This window comes from Aptenodytes forsteri, unplaced genomic scaffold (genome assembly GCF_000699145.1).
Source record: "Aptenodytes forsteri isolate BGI_AS27 unplaced genomic scaffold, ASM69914v1 Scaffold322, whole genome shotgun sequence".
Classification (NCBI taxonomy): Eukaryota; Metazoa; Chordata; class Aves; order Sphenisciformes; family Spheniscidae; genus Aptenodytes; species Aptenodytes forsteri.
Window position 1 is genome coordinate 894,297 of NW_008795045.1, and position 12,891 is coordinate 907,187.

General features: G+C 40.5%; 1 protein-coding gene across 1 annotated transcript in view; it reads right to left on the reverse strand.

Moving 5' to 3' along the window:
• Positions 1-7,166: 7,166 nt before the first annotated feature.
• CTNND2 (catenin delta 2) overlaps positions 7,167-12,891 on the reverse strand; it is a 287,386-nt gene continuing 281,661 nt past the window's right edge. The window contains exons 14-15 of the mRNA XM_009276983.2: positions 10,409-10,482; positions 7,167-7,427 (exon numbers count right to left, since the gene is read on the reverse strand). Of these exons, the coding sequence (XP_009275258.1) occupies positions 7,167-7,427; positions 10,409-10,482 (335 nt within the window). The remainder of the gene's footprint in view (positions 7,428-10,408; positions 10,483-12,891) is intronic.

Sequence of the window (12,891 nt, forward strand, 5' to 3'; positions counted from 1 at the left end):
TTTAATGCGCCGGCAAAACGGGCATATTTAAAGTTTCCGGGTTTATTATTTTAAAATTTGAGCAAAATGCAAATTTTGTTCAGGACACTTAATTATCAGTTTCTACTAACTGAGATTTTTTTTTTTTCCCCCTCTCTCCATCACAGATAAGCTGTGACTGCAAGAGCAGGATGAGTTGCTGACATGGAAGCATTGGCTCTGCACCTGGGTTTTGGTAATCGGAGTGGGTCGTAACAACTGCCACATTATTAAAAAAGGAACCGGGGGGGGGGAACCAAACAGGTGACCTCTTAAACTATTCTAACTGAAAGTAAAGCAAAAAAACTGAACTGGAAGGCCCCTGGCCGAGCTGCAGCAGAAACGTAAGGCGGTGGTGCCCAGCCAGTGCTGAGCTCCCTGCAGCTGCAGCACCCGCAGGGCTCCTCCCGCGACCACTCGCTCCTCAGCTCCAGCACTTGTGCCCCGCCAAGGACTAAGATGGCTCTGCCCGCTTTTGCTGACTGTTGCCATCCCTCGGTCCCCAGCCGAAAGTGACCCCAAAATCAGTGGGTCTTTTCCGAGCAGCTTTTGCACTGTTTGGTCTCTCAATCCTTGACTGCGTGCTGGTGTGTCTGCGTAACAGGAGGCTGTTATTTCAAAAGAACCAGCCACTTTTTTTCTTTTTTTTTTTCCTTTCCTTTCCCGTGATGGCGAGCCTGCAGTGGTAGCCAGGGTATTAGAAGTGGTGTTTGTCACATTTTGTAATGTGGCTGTTATTTTGCATACTTTGATTTGCTTAATGCTGCTACAGCGCTACAGTGAGTAGCCGCCTTATTCACATGCACAGACCTTGGGCAGAAACAAAAGCAACACAAAACATTGTTCAAATACTGCATATAGTGCAAATTCTCCTCCCTTCCTGCCACCCCAATAAAAAGTCAAACCCAGGGTAGCTTACAGGAAAAGGTTGTAGGTTTTTTTTTCTTTCTTGAGGCAAAGGGTGTAAGTCTTTTTTCAAAGGGACTTATATTTGCTATGGAAGATGTTAGGCTTCATACAGTAGATGCTCTTTTTTTTTTTCCCCCCTCTCTCTCTATCAGTTGATGTCAAACAGAGGTAATAATTGATTGTGTCTGTACACAGTAGCCTGAATTCTCTGCCACACATTTTCTCTTCAGCCTTGATGTGTTAGTTATTGTCTTGACGTGTTTAGTTATCAACATTTTCTGCCTATATCACATTAATGTAAAATAAGTAAATTATGTAAAAAGCAACCCTCATAGCCACTGGGCTATGTATAAATGAAAAGGCTTATGTGAATTAGTATTTTAATTGAATTTGTGAAAAACAGTGAATCAGCAAACCACTGCTATTTTGCTACCCTAGATTTAGTGGCAAGCTTCAGATTTTGCCTGTCTGGAAAAGAAAGGTATTTCAGTGTCTGAAACTACTCATCTGCTACTGAAATTAACTGCAACAATCAGTCACTGCAAGCACTTTTTATCTATGTCACTCTCTTAAAGCAGTGAAAATAAAATTACAGAGAGCCAAAGGCTCTATAGTAAATTTTGACAGACAGGTACTAGCAAATAACTTGCTTTTTTTCCTCCTTTTAGCTATTAGAAGGTTGCAGCCTTTGGCGTGCTGGCAAGAGCAGCCTCGATGTGCTCATCCTTTGAGAAGGTTGCACCAATTATTCACCTGTTTTCAGTTTGGGCCTGATCCATGGGTTGGTGAAGCTGATGGAAGTCTTTCCAGGGATTTCTGTGGGCTTTAAAATTAGGTGTAAGCTAAAGGTTTACACTTTGCAAGAGTTTAGCATGCGCTTTCTTCTGGCAAAGCGATATCAATGCCCACAGAGGAAGGAAACTGCTTTTAAAATTGCATGAAAAATACTAAAGTGAGTTCGATGGGGAATTAAGTTTAACAAGAATGCATTGTCATGGTGTCTTGCTAGAGTGCTGCGCCTGGCTAGCACCAGTACTCATGCATGTGCCTTGCTGGACTTGCAGAGCATTGTGGCGTGCTGATCTTTTGAATGACGTGGCCCAGTTGAGATGGTGCAAAACCCAGGGGGGGCGTTGGGGAGAAAGAACTTGAAGTGCTTGTGTTAGATGGGGTTGTTTGGCTTGGCCCTCAGAAGAGTGGAGCAAGAGTTAGGAGCAAGTGCTCCTAACCCAGGCCATCAAAAGACGTGATAGTCACTGCTTTTCTCACTTGATTTTTAGAACAGCCTGGAAGGCGGGGATGTCCCCCTCCCTACAGGTATCAGCTGCAGGCTTCAATCCCCTTGCCTAGGAATGAAACTCAAATCTCCCACTTGCAGCCTAAATGTCTGAAACTGGCTTTAGGCCACTATTTAAAAACTGGCTAGTCCCCCTAGAAAACAGCCAGCACTGCACAGTTACTCAGCAGATGTTGGTGCACATCTGGCCTCCAGGGAAAACGCTGGGCTTCAAATGGCAAGTGTCTGGAGCTGCTCCTCGGCAAGCACAGCCCCAGCACCGGCAGCGGTCAGCACGGGTGGCTGCTCAGACGTACAGCTGTACCAGGTATTGCCCAGCTGATAGGAAAGGGCCTTTGCAAGCTGGGTCCTTGATGGGATTGTCCCCCATGTGCATTGCGTCTGTGTACCTTCTGGGAGGGCCACATTCTGCTGCTGAGGATGGTGGGGCAAGGGGGGAGGCTTGCAAAAAGTTGCCTCTTTTACATTAGCTGCCTAATGTCTTTTTGACCTAGTCTTAAAGTCTTGGACCTAGTTTTAAAGTCTTTGATCAAGAGTCTCATCCTGCTCCTCTCTCCTTTACAGCTGTAAGCGGTCGCTGCTGTCATGCCCAACATCTGCTGGCTGAAGCTGGAAGTACCCAACGGTGACCTGTGATTTCCCTCTGCTGCTCCCTCCCACCTTCCTAGCATAAAGCTTTGTGTGCATCATGTTGCTGCTATTAAATGTTCAGTACATTAGCTTGTTAGTAATATTTGATGATCTTGGTGCATAAAATCTCTTGTTGGATCCATTGCACTGTTAGTAATTGTGAGTGTGCATCCGCCTTCGCGCACAGGCTCTGAGTTTCTGTATTTTTAGGATTGTGAGTGTGCATCTGCCCTTGTGCACAGGCTCTGAGTTTCTGTATTTTTAGGCCCCTTGTTTGTTGTCCCTCCCCCCTGCCTTTGGATTGCTGTCTCCATCCCTCCCACTCCTCTCACCACTCCCCGTGATACAAGCAATAACACTAAACCCAGAGCTCTGCTGGCAGGAGAGGATGAGTAACAGGGGTGGAGGAGTTGAGAAAGCCTCCCTTGCAGTGCACAGGCTTGCACAGCCTGTGCTGTGCCAAGGTATAAAAAATAAGTCAGCATTTCTGATTTGAGTTGCAAGTCTCCCCGGTGAGACGCTTCTGCAGGCTAATGCAACCCAGTCCCAGGAAAGAATTCGCAAGCCCTTACACGCACTGCACGCCGGGACTCCCAGCAACGCACGAGTGAATTAATGGCTTGCTCTTCATTTCTTGGCTGCAGCCTACGTAACACTGGGGCCAAGATCGTATTTTTTACGGCATGTTCCTATCCACTGGCACCAGCCTTGAGCTTTTAAGTTTTTTCTACAGGTATTGGTAAACTCTCTCTCTGTAAGTGGTGGCAGCTGAGCTCTTGCAGCCGTAATTAGGGGTGAACTGGGTGTTCTTCTCAAAAATACCTTTGCCCTTTGCTTGCTGTTGTAGAGTGGGTTGTGCTCATAAACCTGGTGGAGAGGGAGGGGGGAGCGAATGACTTGAGAGCTGAAAGTTAGCTATCCAATTAATATTTAAAATAAATAAATTGCAGGGGTTTGTTGGCTGTGTGAAGCTAGGCATCAATCTATGGAGTCAACTTCTGAGTTTAAACATATTGCACTATGACCAGCGATTCTCCACAATACAGTAGGATTTATTAATAGAAAATATGTCAATATGAGTTTGCCTTTGTACATGTTAGCAACATGTACAATGAAACACATTTTTTTTTTCAATCTATATTGTTATAGTTCTTTTGTGTTATCTGACATAACCATTTATATTTTGGGCTTAAATATGTTATTTGTCAAAATGTACTTTCAGTGTTAATATACCTTTAAAATCATAGTTTATCTTTTAAATATTGAATTCATATTATTTTTTTTCAAATCAATATTGCTCATGTTAGTGCAAATTTGTTAATCTTGAGATAGGTTAACCATTCCTTCCAGACCATAAACAGCATTTAATAAAACAGTGAGATTTATATAGCTCTACACAGCTGAACAAGATTCTAATACGAAGCTTGTTAAAAAAAAAAAATCCGACATTTTACAGTACATCAATTGCATTTTATACATTTTTTTGTGGAACAGTTTTGTTTCTTCTCTATTTCTGTGTGTGATCTAGTACAAGAATGAAGGGAACAGCAATAGGTAATGATACTTTCCTCAATATTAAAAAGAATGCATCATATATATCTTGCTCAGTATGGCAGCAGTGTTGGATTTCCAACCCTGGAAAAGCAGCCAGGTAATTCAACACCTTCCCAAAATTCAGTACAGCAAGAGTGAACATTACCAGCCGGAGCACTTGCCACTACAGAAGAATGGAAACAAAACAACACAAACTACAGACAAAAGGTATTTTATGCCACTTCATCGATCCATAATCTCTCACTTGAGCAATGGTCAACATTTGACACCAAGTAGTTCCTAAGAGGAGCTGAAAGGGGGCAAAGTGGGCATTTCAGTAGTTTGAAGAATGGAAATAAATCCAACTTACAATAACCTCCTGTCCTAAGAACTTCGAACAGAATGACGGATCCCCTTGGCCTGTTGGCAATCCTGCGCCTGGAGAACTGCCCCAGCCTGGTGGTTATCAGGCAGTCAAGAAGAACTTCAAGTTGCGAGTGACATTCTTTATTAAAAAAAAGTTTTTATACTGAAAATGTGCTTTGTTCAAAAGAGCACTGCAAATGTCACTTATCTTATTAAAATCAATGTCATAAATAAAATATAAACAACCTGTGTCCAAAACTATGAATAATATTTTTATCTACCTCACTGTAAATCTGGCCCACTGTGCCCCTCCCACCCACCCTTTCTTAAATTTTTTAAAAATTTTTTTGCATGCGATTTTTTTTCCCCATTTACTACAAAGAGCAGATAAGGTTACATATCGTACACTGGGAAAAGCTGCCAAAAAGATTAAACTATAGTCCTAGATTACCGATAAACCAATTCTACGTCACAATACCCGCCTGCGTGAACTACTCGGGCTGCGACCTATAGAGCAGGCGATGACTTGCGAGAGACTTCTCCCCCTGGGCACAGCCAGAAGCGTGCCAGGTGATGTTAAGACTATTACAATGACTAATCACAGAAATGTTTGCTATCTAAAACAAATTCCTTAATTGTAATTTAAGCAATTTACAACTACTCCATTTGTGGTGGGTCTTACGCTGCGAAAACTGTACGCCGAACTGTTGCCTGAATCAAAGAAATGAAGAAACGCTAGATTCTTTTGTTCACTTCCAGAATCCCAAGAGCTAAGTTGACTATACCAGCTCTTCTGGCCTCCTAGTCTAGTTTCCTTTTCTATTTTTTAATTATTTAAAAAAAAAAAATCTCTGTCCCTGACATTTTTTATTTCTCAGGGCTTTACTTTAAATGCACAGAAATGGTCGGTATCTTTCATATTTGAGGAATGTGTTTTGGGTATTGGGTTTTCTTTTTGGTATGGGTTAAAATAAATGATTGTCCTAATGGTTCACAAGTTGGACTCTTCTATAGCCCAAAGAGTTTGGAGACTCCAGACTTAAGTCTGTTGGGTCTTTGTTTTCCATTCCCTCAGGGAGATGGCAAGATCAAACTCTGCCTTCCTTGAGCGCTTGCTGGTTGGTGGCTGGAGAGTAATGAAAGTTCCTCAAGAGAAGATCAAGAGATGCTATTTTAAAGGAAATGGCACCTAAGGGTGAAGGAGTCAGTGGAAAAAAATCCAATAACCCCTTCCTTTGTGAGTACGTGGCCTAACAATTTTGAATTGCTATCAATGGTTAAGAAAGTGAGTAAGAGAAAGCACATACTGGAGTTTCCACTGTTTAAAAAAACTGAAACTCAAACAAAAATTGAAGCTGGAACAAGGAAAACATTGGATGAAAAGAAGTCTCACGCCACACAAACGCACACACTCAAACACACACACGCACACAGAATACTATGCATACGTGGACACACACAAGTAAGAATGTGTATTTGTATGGTAGGTTCTTGGAAATAGACATTCTTAGCAAATATGGATGACAGATCAATTGTAATTTATTTTCTTTTAACACTGTATCATCATAAAGAAAACTGGTATAAATGAAAAAAATCTATTTCAAATATCTACATCTAAAATTTTAGGCAGTGAAAAAGCACTTCGTTGACAAGGAGTGTGGAATAATGAATGTTAATTGTCAGAAACTGCTGAATGCCTTTTTTTTAGTTGCCACAAACAAATTCACATATCAGAACGAACAATACTGCTAAATATTCCTTTTTGTTTTTTTGATTTTTTTTTTGATTTTTTTTTTGTTAAAACGCACCGGGGAAAAGAAAACAAAAAACTGGAAATTCATACATCTTTCAAAATTTGAAATTGAAGCAATATTTAGAACCATAGATGAAGAAACACTGTGGCATTGGTGTAATATACACAATGCACTTGTTTTTTTTTTATCTGTAATGTACATCAAATACTTTACAACAATGCATTAACAAAAGGCAAGAAACATCTTGCTGTACAGAGGAAACCCCAAATGCAACTTGAAGCCTAGATTCACAATGAATGAGGATATTAAACAAAGTGTGAGAAGCTGTTCCCCATAAAGTATGTACGCTGCTCAGTTACTTGTGCTTAACTCTTGACCCAACAGCACCGAACTTCAGACTCTACAGGCCAACAGTAAAGTCGCCCCACACTGTAAAATATATATATATATATGTATATATATATATTTCTTTCTAATTACTCCCAGGTTTAGCTTTCGTATCTTTTAGCCTTCTAAAAAAACCTCTTAATTTTTTCCATACTGGTTATCTGGGCCTTCCTATGGAACAGGCTTTAACAAACTAAATTTGCAGGAAAAAGAATGTCTTGTGGTATGCATGCACATGCACAGTTCCTGGAGCTTTTGTATCTGCCCAAGTCTCAAACCCAGGAGTCGGGAGAGGCTGGATAGTGGCTTGTTTCATAGTTAAGTTCGCTATAGGGACGAGCAGCTGAATAGAAGTCGACGTAGTTGCCAGTTGACTTTAGTCCCAGGTGCATGTTGTATTCGCTTGCAGGTGGACGATGATGCACTTGGTCCTCAAAGAAGGACTCATCATAGTTTCTTGTTGAATTCTGAAACGGCTGATATGATTCATAATCTTTTCTGCTGGGCTCCTGTGGAACTGGCTGTGTTGAAACCTGAAAGACAGTAATACCCACCGCTTGTTAGATACAACTTATTGTGGGCAACAGGATGGAAGGAGGAGTAAATCTCACTCTATGTTTATCACGCTGGAAATCCAAGTTGTGCGTTATCTTAACATCTGCTCAAGGTATTGCATGGTAGTGAATTCATTCTACAGCTTTGCCTTGTCATTACAATTCTTTACATCTATTTATTTAATATTATTATTAAATAAATTTATTATTTAGTATTATTGCTGCTAAAGAAACTGCTTTCCTTCCAAAGTAATTAAAGCAGCACAGCTTACAGTTACTTTCATAACTATAATCCGTGTATAACTTTCTGACTAATTTGCAGCTATATAATGCAAACATTGGTGGCCAAAACTCAGCCTTGAAGAATTTGAATGGAAGTGATACACACTCCAAAGATGCTAAACATTTTGCAGCTGCCTTTGCCGCAAGTGAGATTTAGAGTGCCACTGTATCCTTAAGAACCATTTATAATCTTCAGGGCACTGACATGGGAAAATTTTAAGCGAAGTGGCCTGAAATGTTTTCTTCTGCTACTGTTAAGCAGAACCATCTTCTTACCACCTCCTTAACTCGTCATGTTGGCAATCTTGTGCTGTTGCTACATTCCAGCAAGTTGCCTTGAAGCTGAAATATTTATGATATGCAGAAAAAAAATCTCAGGCGGTCCCCTAACCTAAGTTTGCCATGAAGTTTTTTTCAGACAGCCCTAGCGAGTCTCTGTTTTTATAGTTGGAATACTACCTTTCACTCTCTGCCACCTCTACTAAGTTTGGGCAGACGCTGTGACTGCAAAATGATACAGCCTTTCAATCCTCACATGGTCATCACTGGGAATACTGGTGCTCAGACGTTGGTGTCAGAAGACTTTGCAGATCCTGCTGACTCTACAAGAGTTAGTAATGCTCCTTCAGGAAGTGAGGAACAGCTGCACTGCTACGTCCCAAACTCTGTGATATTCTTTCTAAGCATGTCTGTACTGGACTCTATGCGTAGAGTGCAAAAGGCTGTCCGTGTCCTTCAACAATCCTACAAGTGATCTTACGACACTGGGCCCTATATTAGAACAGCACAAGGGAGCACAACTACTCTAGTTTCTATTTCTAGTACTGCTACCGAGGTGTATAGGACCTCGAGCCCCTCATTTAATTTCACATATTCAAACAAGGTGTTTAATTTTGGAGACAGGAGAAAAATTCTATACTAAGCAACCTATTTATATGCCAAAAAGTTAGAGATGGTCAATTTTTGAGTAGAAAATAGGGCACTGAAGTAGTATTTCTGGGTTCTTTTTAGCTAAAAACATTATTTAAGACATGTCAATCATAAACCTGACATTTCATTGAGAAAGCAAGTGGGAAAAGTTGGAATTTTTTTTTTGGGGGGTGGGTTTTTTTCCTTTGGTTTGTTTTGTTTTCGCTCAAACTCTCACCCCCAAAATCAAACTAGTTGATTCATGACTGCAGTTAAGAGTGCACCTGCTGTTACAATACCTCATACCCTTATTTTCTCTAAATATTGTGTTACTTAGGAGGGCTTCATCTCTTTAAATGCAATAAAAGCAGAAACACCTTCATGCACTGAACTGGCTCACTCAAAGAAGGAATATGGTGCACCACAGGAAATACTGGCTAATTAAAAAGCAAAACCAATAAAGAGAAATGGGGGCACAGAATATCAGAAACTCTCTTCACCTTAAGTTTGTGGATTAAAACCGAAATATCAGTCTTTTATATTTCAGGTAATCTAGTACAAATCTTCAGAGAAAAATCTTTATCAATTTTACTGAATATTCATTTACCTGTCTGATACTACTAATCATTTTAAGTGCTTTCCTTAAATGTTTTTTCGTCTCATTCCTCTAGTTGAAAAATGCTGTAACTTTTGCATATTACAGAGGGAAGTTGTAAAAATATTAAGGAGTTGTGATGATTAAGTATAAAGTAGCATTACACATAATGATGAAACAAAAGCCTATGGGTGCAGAAAAATGTCAGTTTCTCAGGGACTGAGTAACCCCTATACTGGAAATACCAACTATATGAATGCCGTACGTGTCAACATGGCAACTTTTTCTGTGAGTGCATTACCTTGGCACCCATGCTGCCAATTACATTTTTGTAATGCCCACCTTACCCAGATGTACTTACGGCTTTCTGGTTTTCAGGGACAGAACATTTTTAAAAGAGTCCCAAAGCTCTAGACCGAATGGTTTGGATGTATATACATGAGAAAGCGTCCTTGCCGACGAAATGCTACATTTTCTCTTGCCCATGCCCCAGTTCATACATTAAAAAACAACTAAGCAAAACCCCTGGTTACAATCATGCTTCTGGAGTAACTAAAGGGCAAATCTGAGGGCTTTTGCTATACCCAAGTGTAGCGTACACATCCCTGCAAAAGATACAGGAGGTTCTTTCTCCAGGACTGTTCAATACTTGAGTTTCTGCTAGGATGCCTTAGCACGTGAGCCGCGCGGTGTCAGCAGTGGTGTTGAACTTTATGATGGCTATACTCAAGTAATAAGATGTGACCGGACTTAACCAAATTCACTGGCACAGGACATCACGAGATACCAGAGCCAGCAGAAGTGCCCATTAACATTAGCTTGGCTTTTGTAGTCTGTGTCACACATATCCAGAACTTGAAAGGCATTCAGGTCTCAAGCCCCTCTTGATTTCATTATGAGTTACAGGCTTGAACACCTTAGATTAGATAATTTTTGTGCATATGCCGTCATAACCCGTTGGACATTTTTTGAAACTTGGGCTGAAATTATCCATTAGCATAAAGAACGTCGCTTGTTTGAAGTCAGTGAAATTGCTTGCATTTGCGCAAGCAGATGACTCAGTTCCTCTAATCTAGATTTATCAATCTTTGTGATATTTTTCTTAGTTTCCGTACAAGATGTTACACTGGTCTTTTGCCATCTGGAACAGTAACATTTTAGTCTCCATACTTACCTGGTTGTGTTTGATATCTTCAGCAGGTGCACCATACGAATTCCTGTACAAAGTTGAGATTCCAGTGTTCTGAGCTGGAGAGAGAAAAAAGGAAGGAAAAAGCAGGTTTACCAAACATACCTCTTTGGCCTCAAAATGAATTCTTAAGGCTTCATTAAATACATTATACAGCTCCTGTTTCCTGTACACAAAAATCATTAAAAGCATCTCCAGACTTCTATTTTCTCTTCCTCCCACTAAACAGTCACAATCTTTGCTTTGGTGTACATGCGTGTACATGGTATACACTTACTAATGGTAACAGGTGCTATGTCATGTTCATACCAACATCTTGTGCACTTCACATGTAAATCAACAAAATTATTTCATATATAGCTAGCATTCAGTAATATATTTCAGGTTATAGACGAGATTTTATATCACACATACACTAAACAGGTGACAGTTGTAAATATTGAGATTAAGAAACATTTCATTCCTTTCACTTCAGTTGGATGACGTTACACCAAATCTTGGATTATTTATCCTACACTGCTTTTGCTATATGGTGAAATTATTCATGGGGAAAGCGATTAAATGCAACTGAAAAATGAGTTATGCAAAACAGTAATATGTAGTTATACTGAAGAGGTCTGGCCAAGATAGTCTCAAATCCATGAACCGCTGTCACTTTCTTCTCAGATGTCCTACTACTAAAATGCATGGAATCATGAGCCATGAGTATGAAAGCAGAAGTAACTCTAAAGACAAGGATAACATCATACAGTTTTGCAAAAATTTATTTCCCACCCTGACCCAAAAAACCCACATAAAAAGCTAAGGATTTTCCCTGCAAAGCTGACTTCACTGATCACTTTGATTTGGCTACCTAGCTGAAGCTTAGTTTGCTGGTAGAACTAGAAAGATTGTAGTTATTTCTCATATTTGAAAGAATATGAGGGTAGTATTTTGTGGGGCTGCTGCGCACTGTTCTTACTGGGCATGCATTATTAACTTTCCAGACATTATAACCAATGATTTGATGCTGTCATGAGGACTCTCGTTATAAAGCACGTGCCTGAAAGTAAAAATTGAGTAGTTGTGAATCAGAGTCATCAGTGGAATTGAAACGTGTTGCTCACACAACTTCTCTCAGGTCTCTGTGCAATGGTATAAAACCTGGAGGCACCAAGAGTTGCTTTTAATACCTTCACAACTCAAAACTTTTTGAGAGTGAGGACTGAGTACCAGAGCTGAAAGCTGAGTATGGGATCCATGCTAGTCACATGACTACGAAGAACCACAGTTACTGAAGAAGTAACCACTCTTTCTTCCTTTGGCAACCTGCTAGCATGGACCCCAGCATGTACAACTGTCTCCATCTTTCCCCCAGCCACCGCACCCTCTATGGACAAAGGAATGGCACCGTCTTTAGTCAAAGTTGACTGTAATACACCAATTCTGATCTTCACATCTGCTGCGGGTTCCATGCTGAGGGTATAATTTTTGTCAGAGTATGGTGCACTGTTCCATGTTGCTGCTTTACAGATCGCAGATGGTGTTCTTAAAGATCTCCAGCATGTTCTTGAAACAGGGTAAAGACAGGGCTTATATGGTGGGGGAATGAGCCCTAACAGCTGGAAAAAGAGATCTTTCACTTCATAACCATTAACTAATAGGGTTGAAAAAACTCTTCTTGTTTCTTGAAGAGCTGGATGCGGTTACTGAGACAGTGCATAGTCCTGTGTAGGAAATGGAGAAGAGCTCTGGAGGTCTCCAAGGAGTGCAGCAGGATCCTTTCTTTGACGGTGGGAAGAATACGAACTCCAGTAACAGATGATGATTGGTCTTTTCCAGTGGTAGGTACTCTTAATTCTGCCTGTGTGCCAATAGGTGGTAACAGATGGAAACGATGACTGCTTGAGTAGTTTGTCTTTGGCCATAGATGTTAGTACTGAAGGGCCGATCTGCAGAGGTTCTCTCTGCTCAGGCTGCATTTTGTCACTAAACTTGAGAGATGTGCGAGACTTGACTGTTATTTCAGAGTTTTTTATATTCCAGTTGCATCCTCTGCTTTAGTGTTTGAAAATCTCCCTCCCGATGTCCGTCTTTGTTATTAGAGGAGTCTGCATTAGCATTGCCATTTATGGTACATCTCCTGAAGGCATGACTCAGTAGTACAACTGCCAGATCCTTCCTTGATACCATCTTTTTTATGCTGTTTTTCTGAGTTTTTTGCTTGCCCTAAAAAGTGCTAGAACAAGTTGGGTTATACAAATTCCTCTTCTCAAGACCTAAAGATACTCAGAGTTAGTGTTTCAGCTACCCATTTTGTGAAGTGCTACTTCTTGAAAAGAATGAAAGTGATATTCAATGCGTTGGACTCTCAAAACAGGGGAAGGACTTCTTGTAACCATTTTGTTTTCATGTATATAAATTTTAAGATAAGCAAGGTTGAAGTTTCATGCGTGTAAGTTGTTAGTCAGGCATGACTGAACATATTC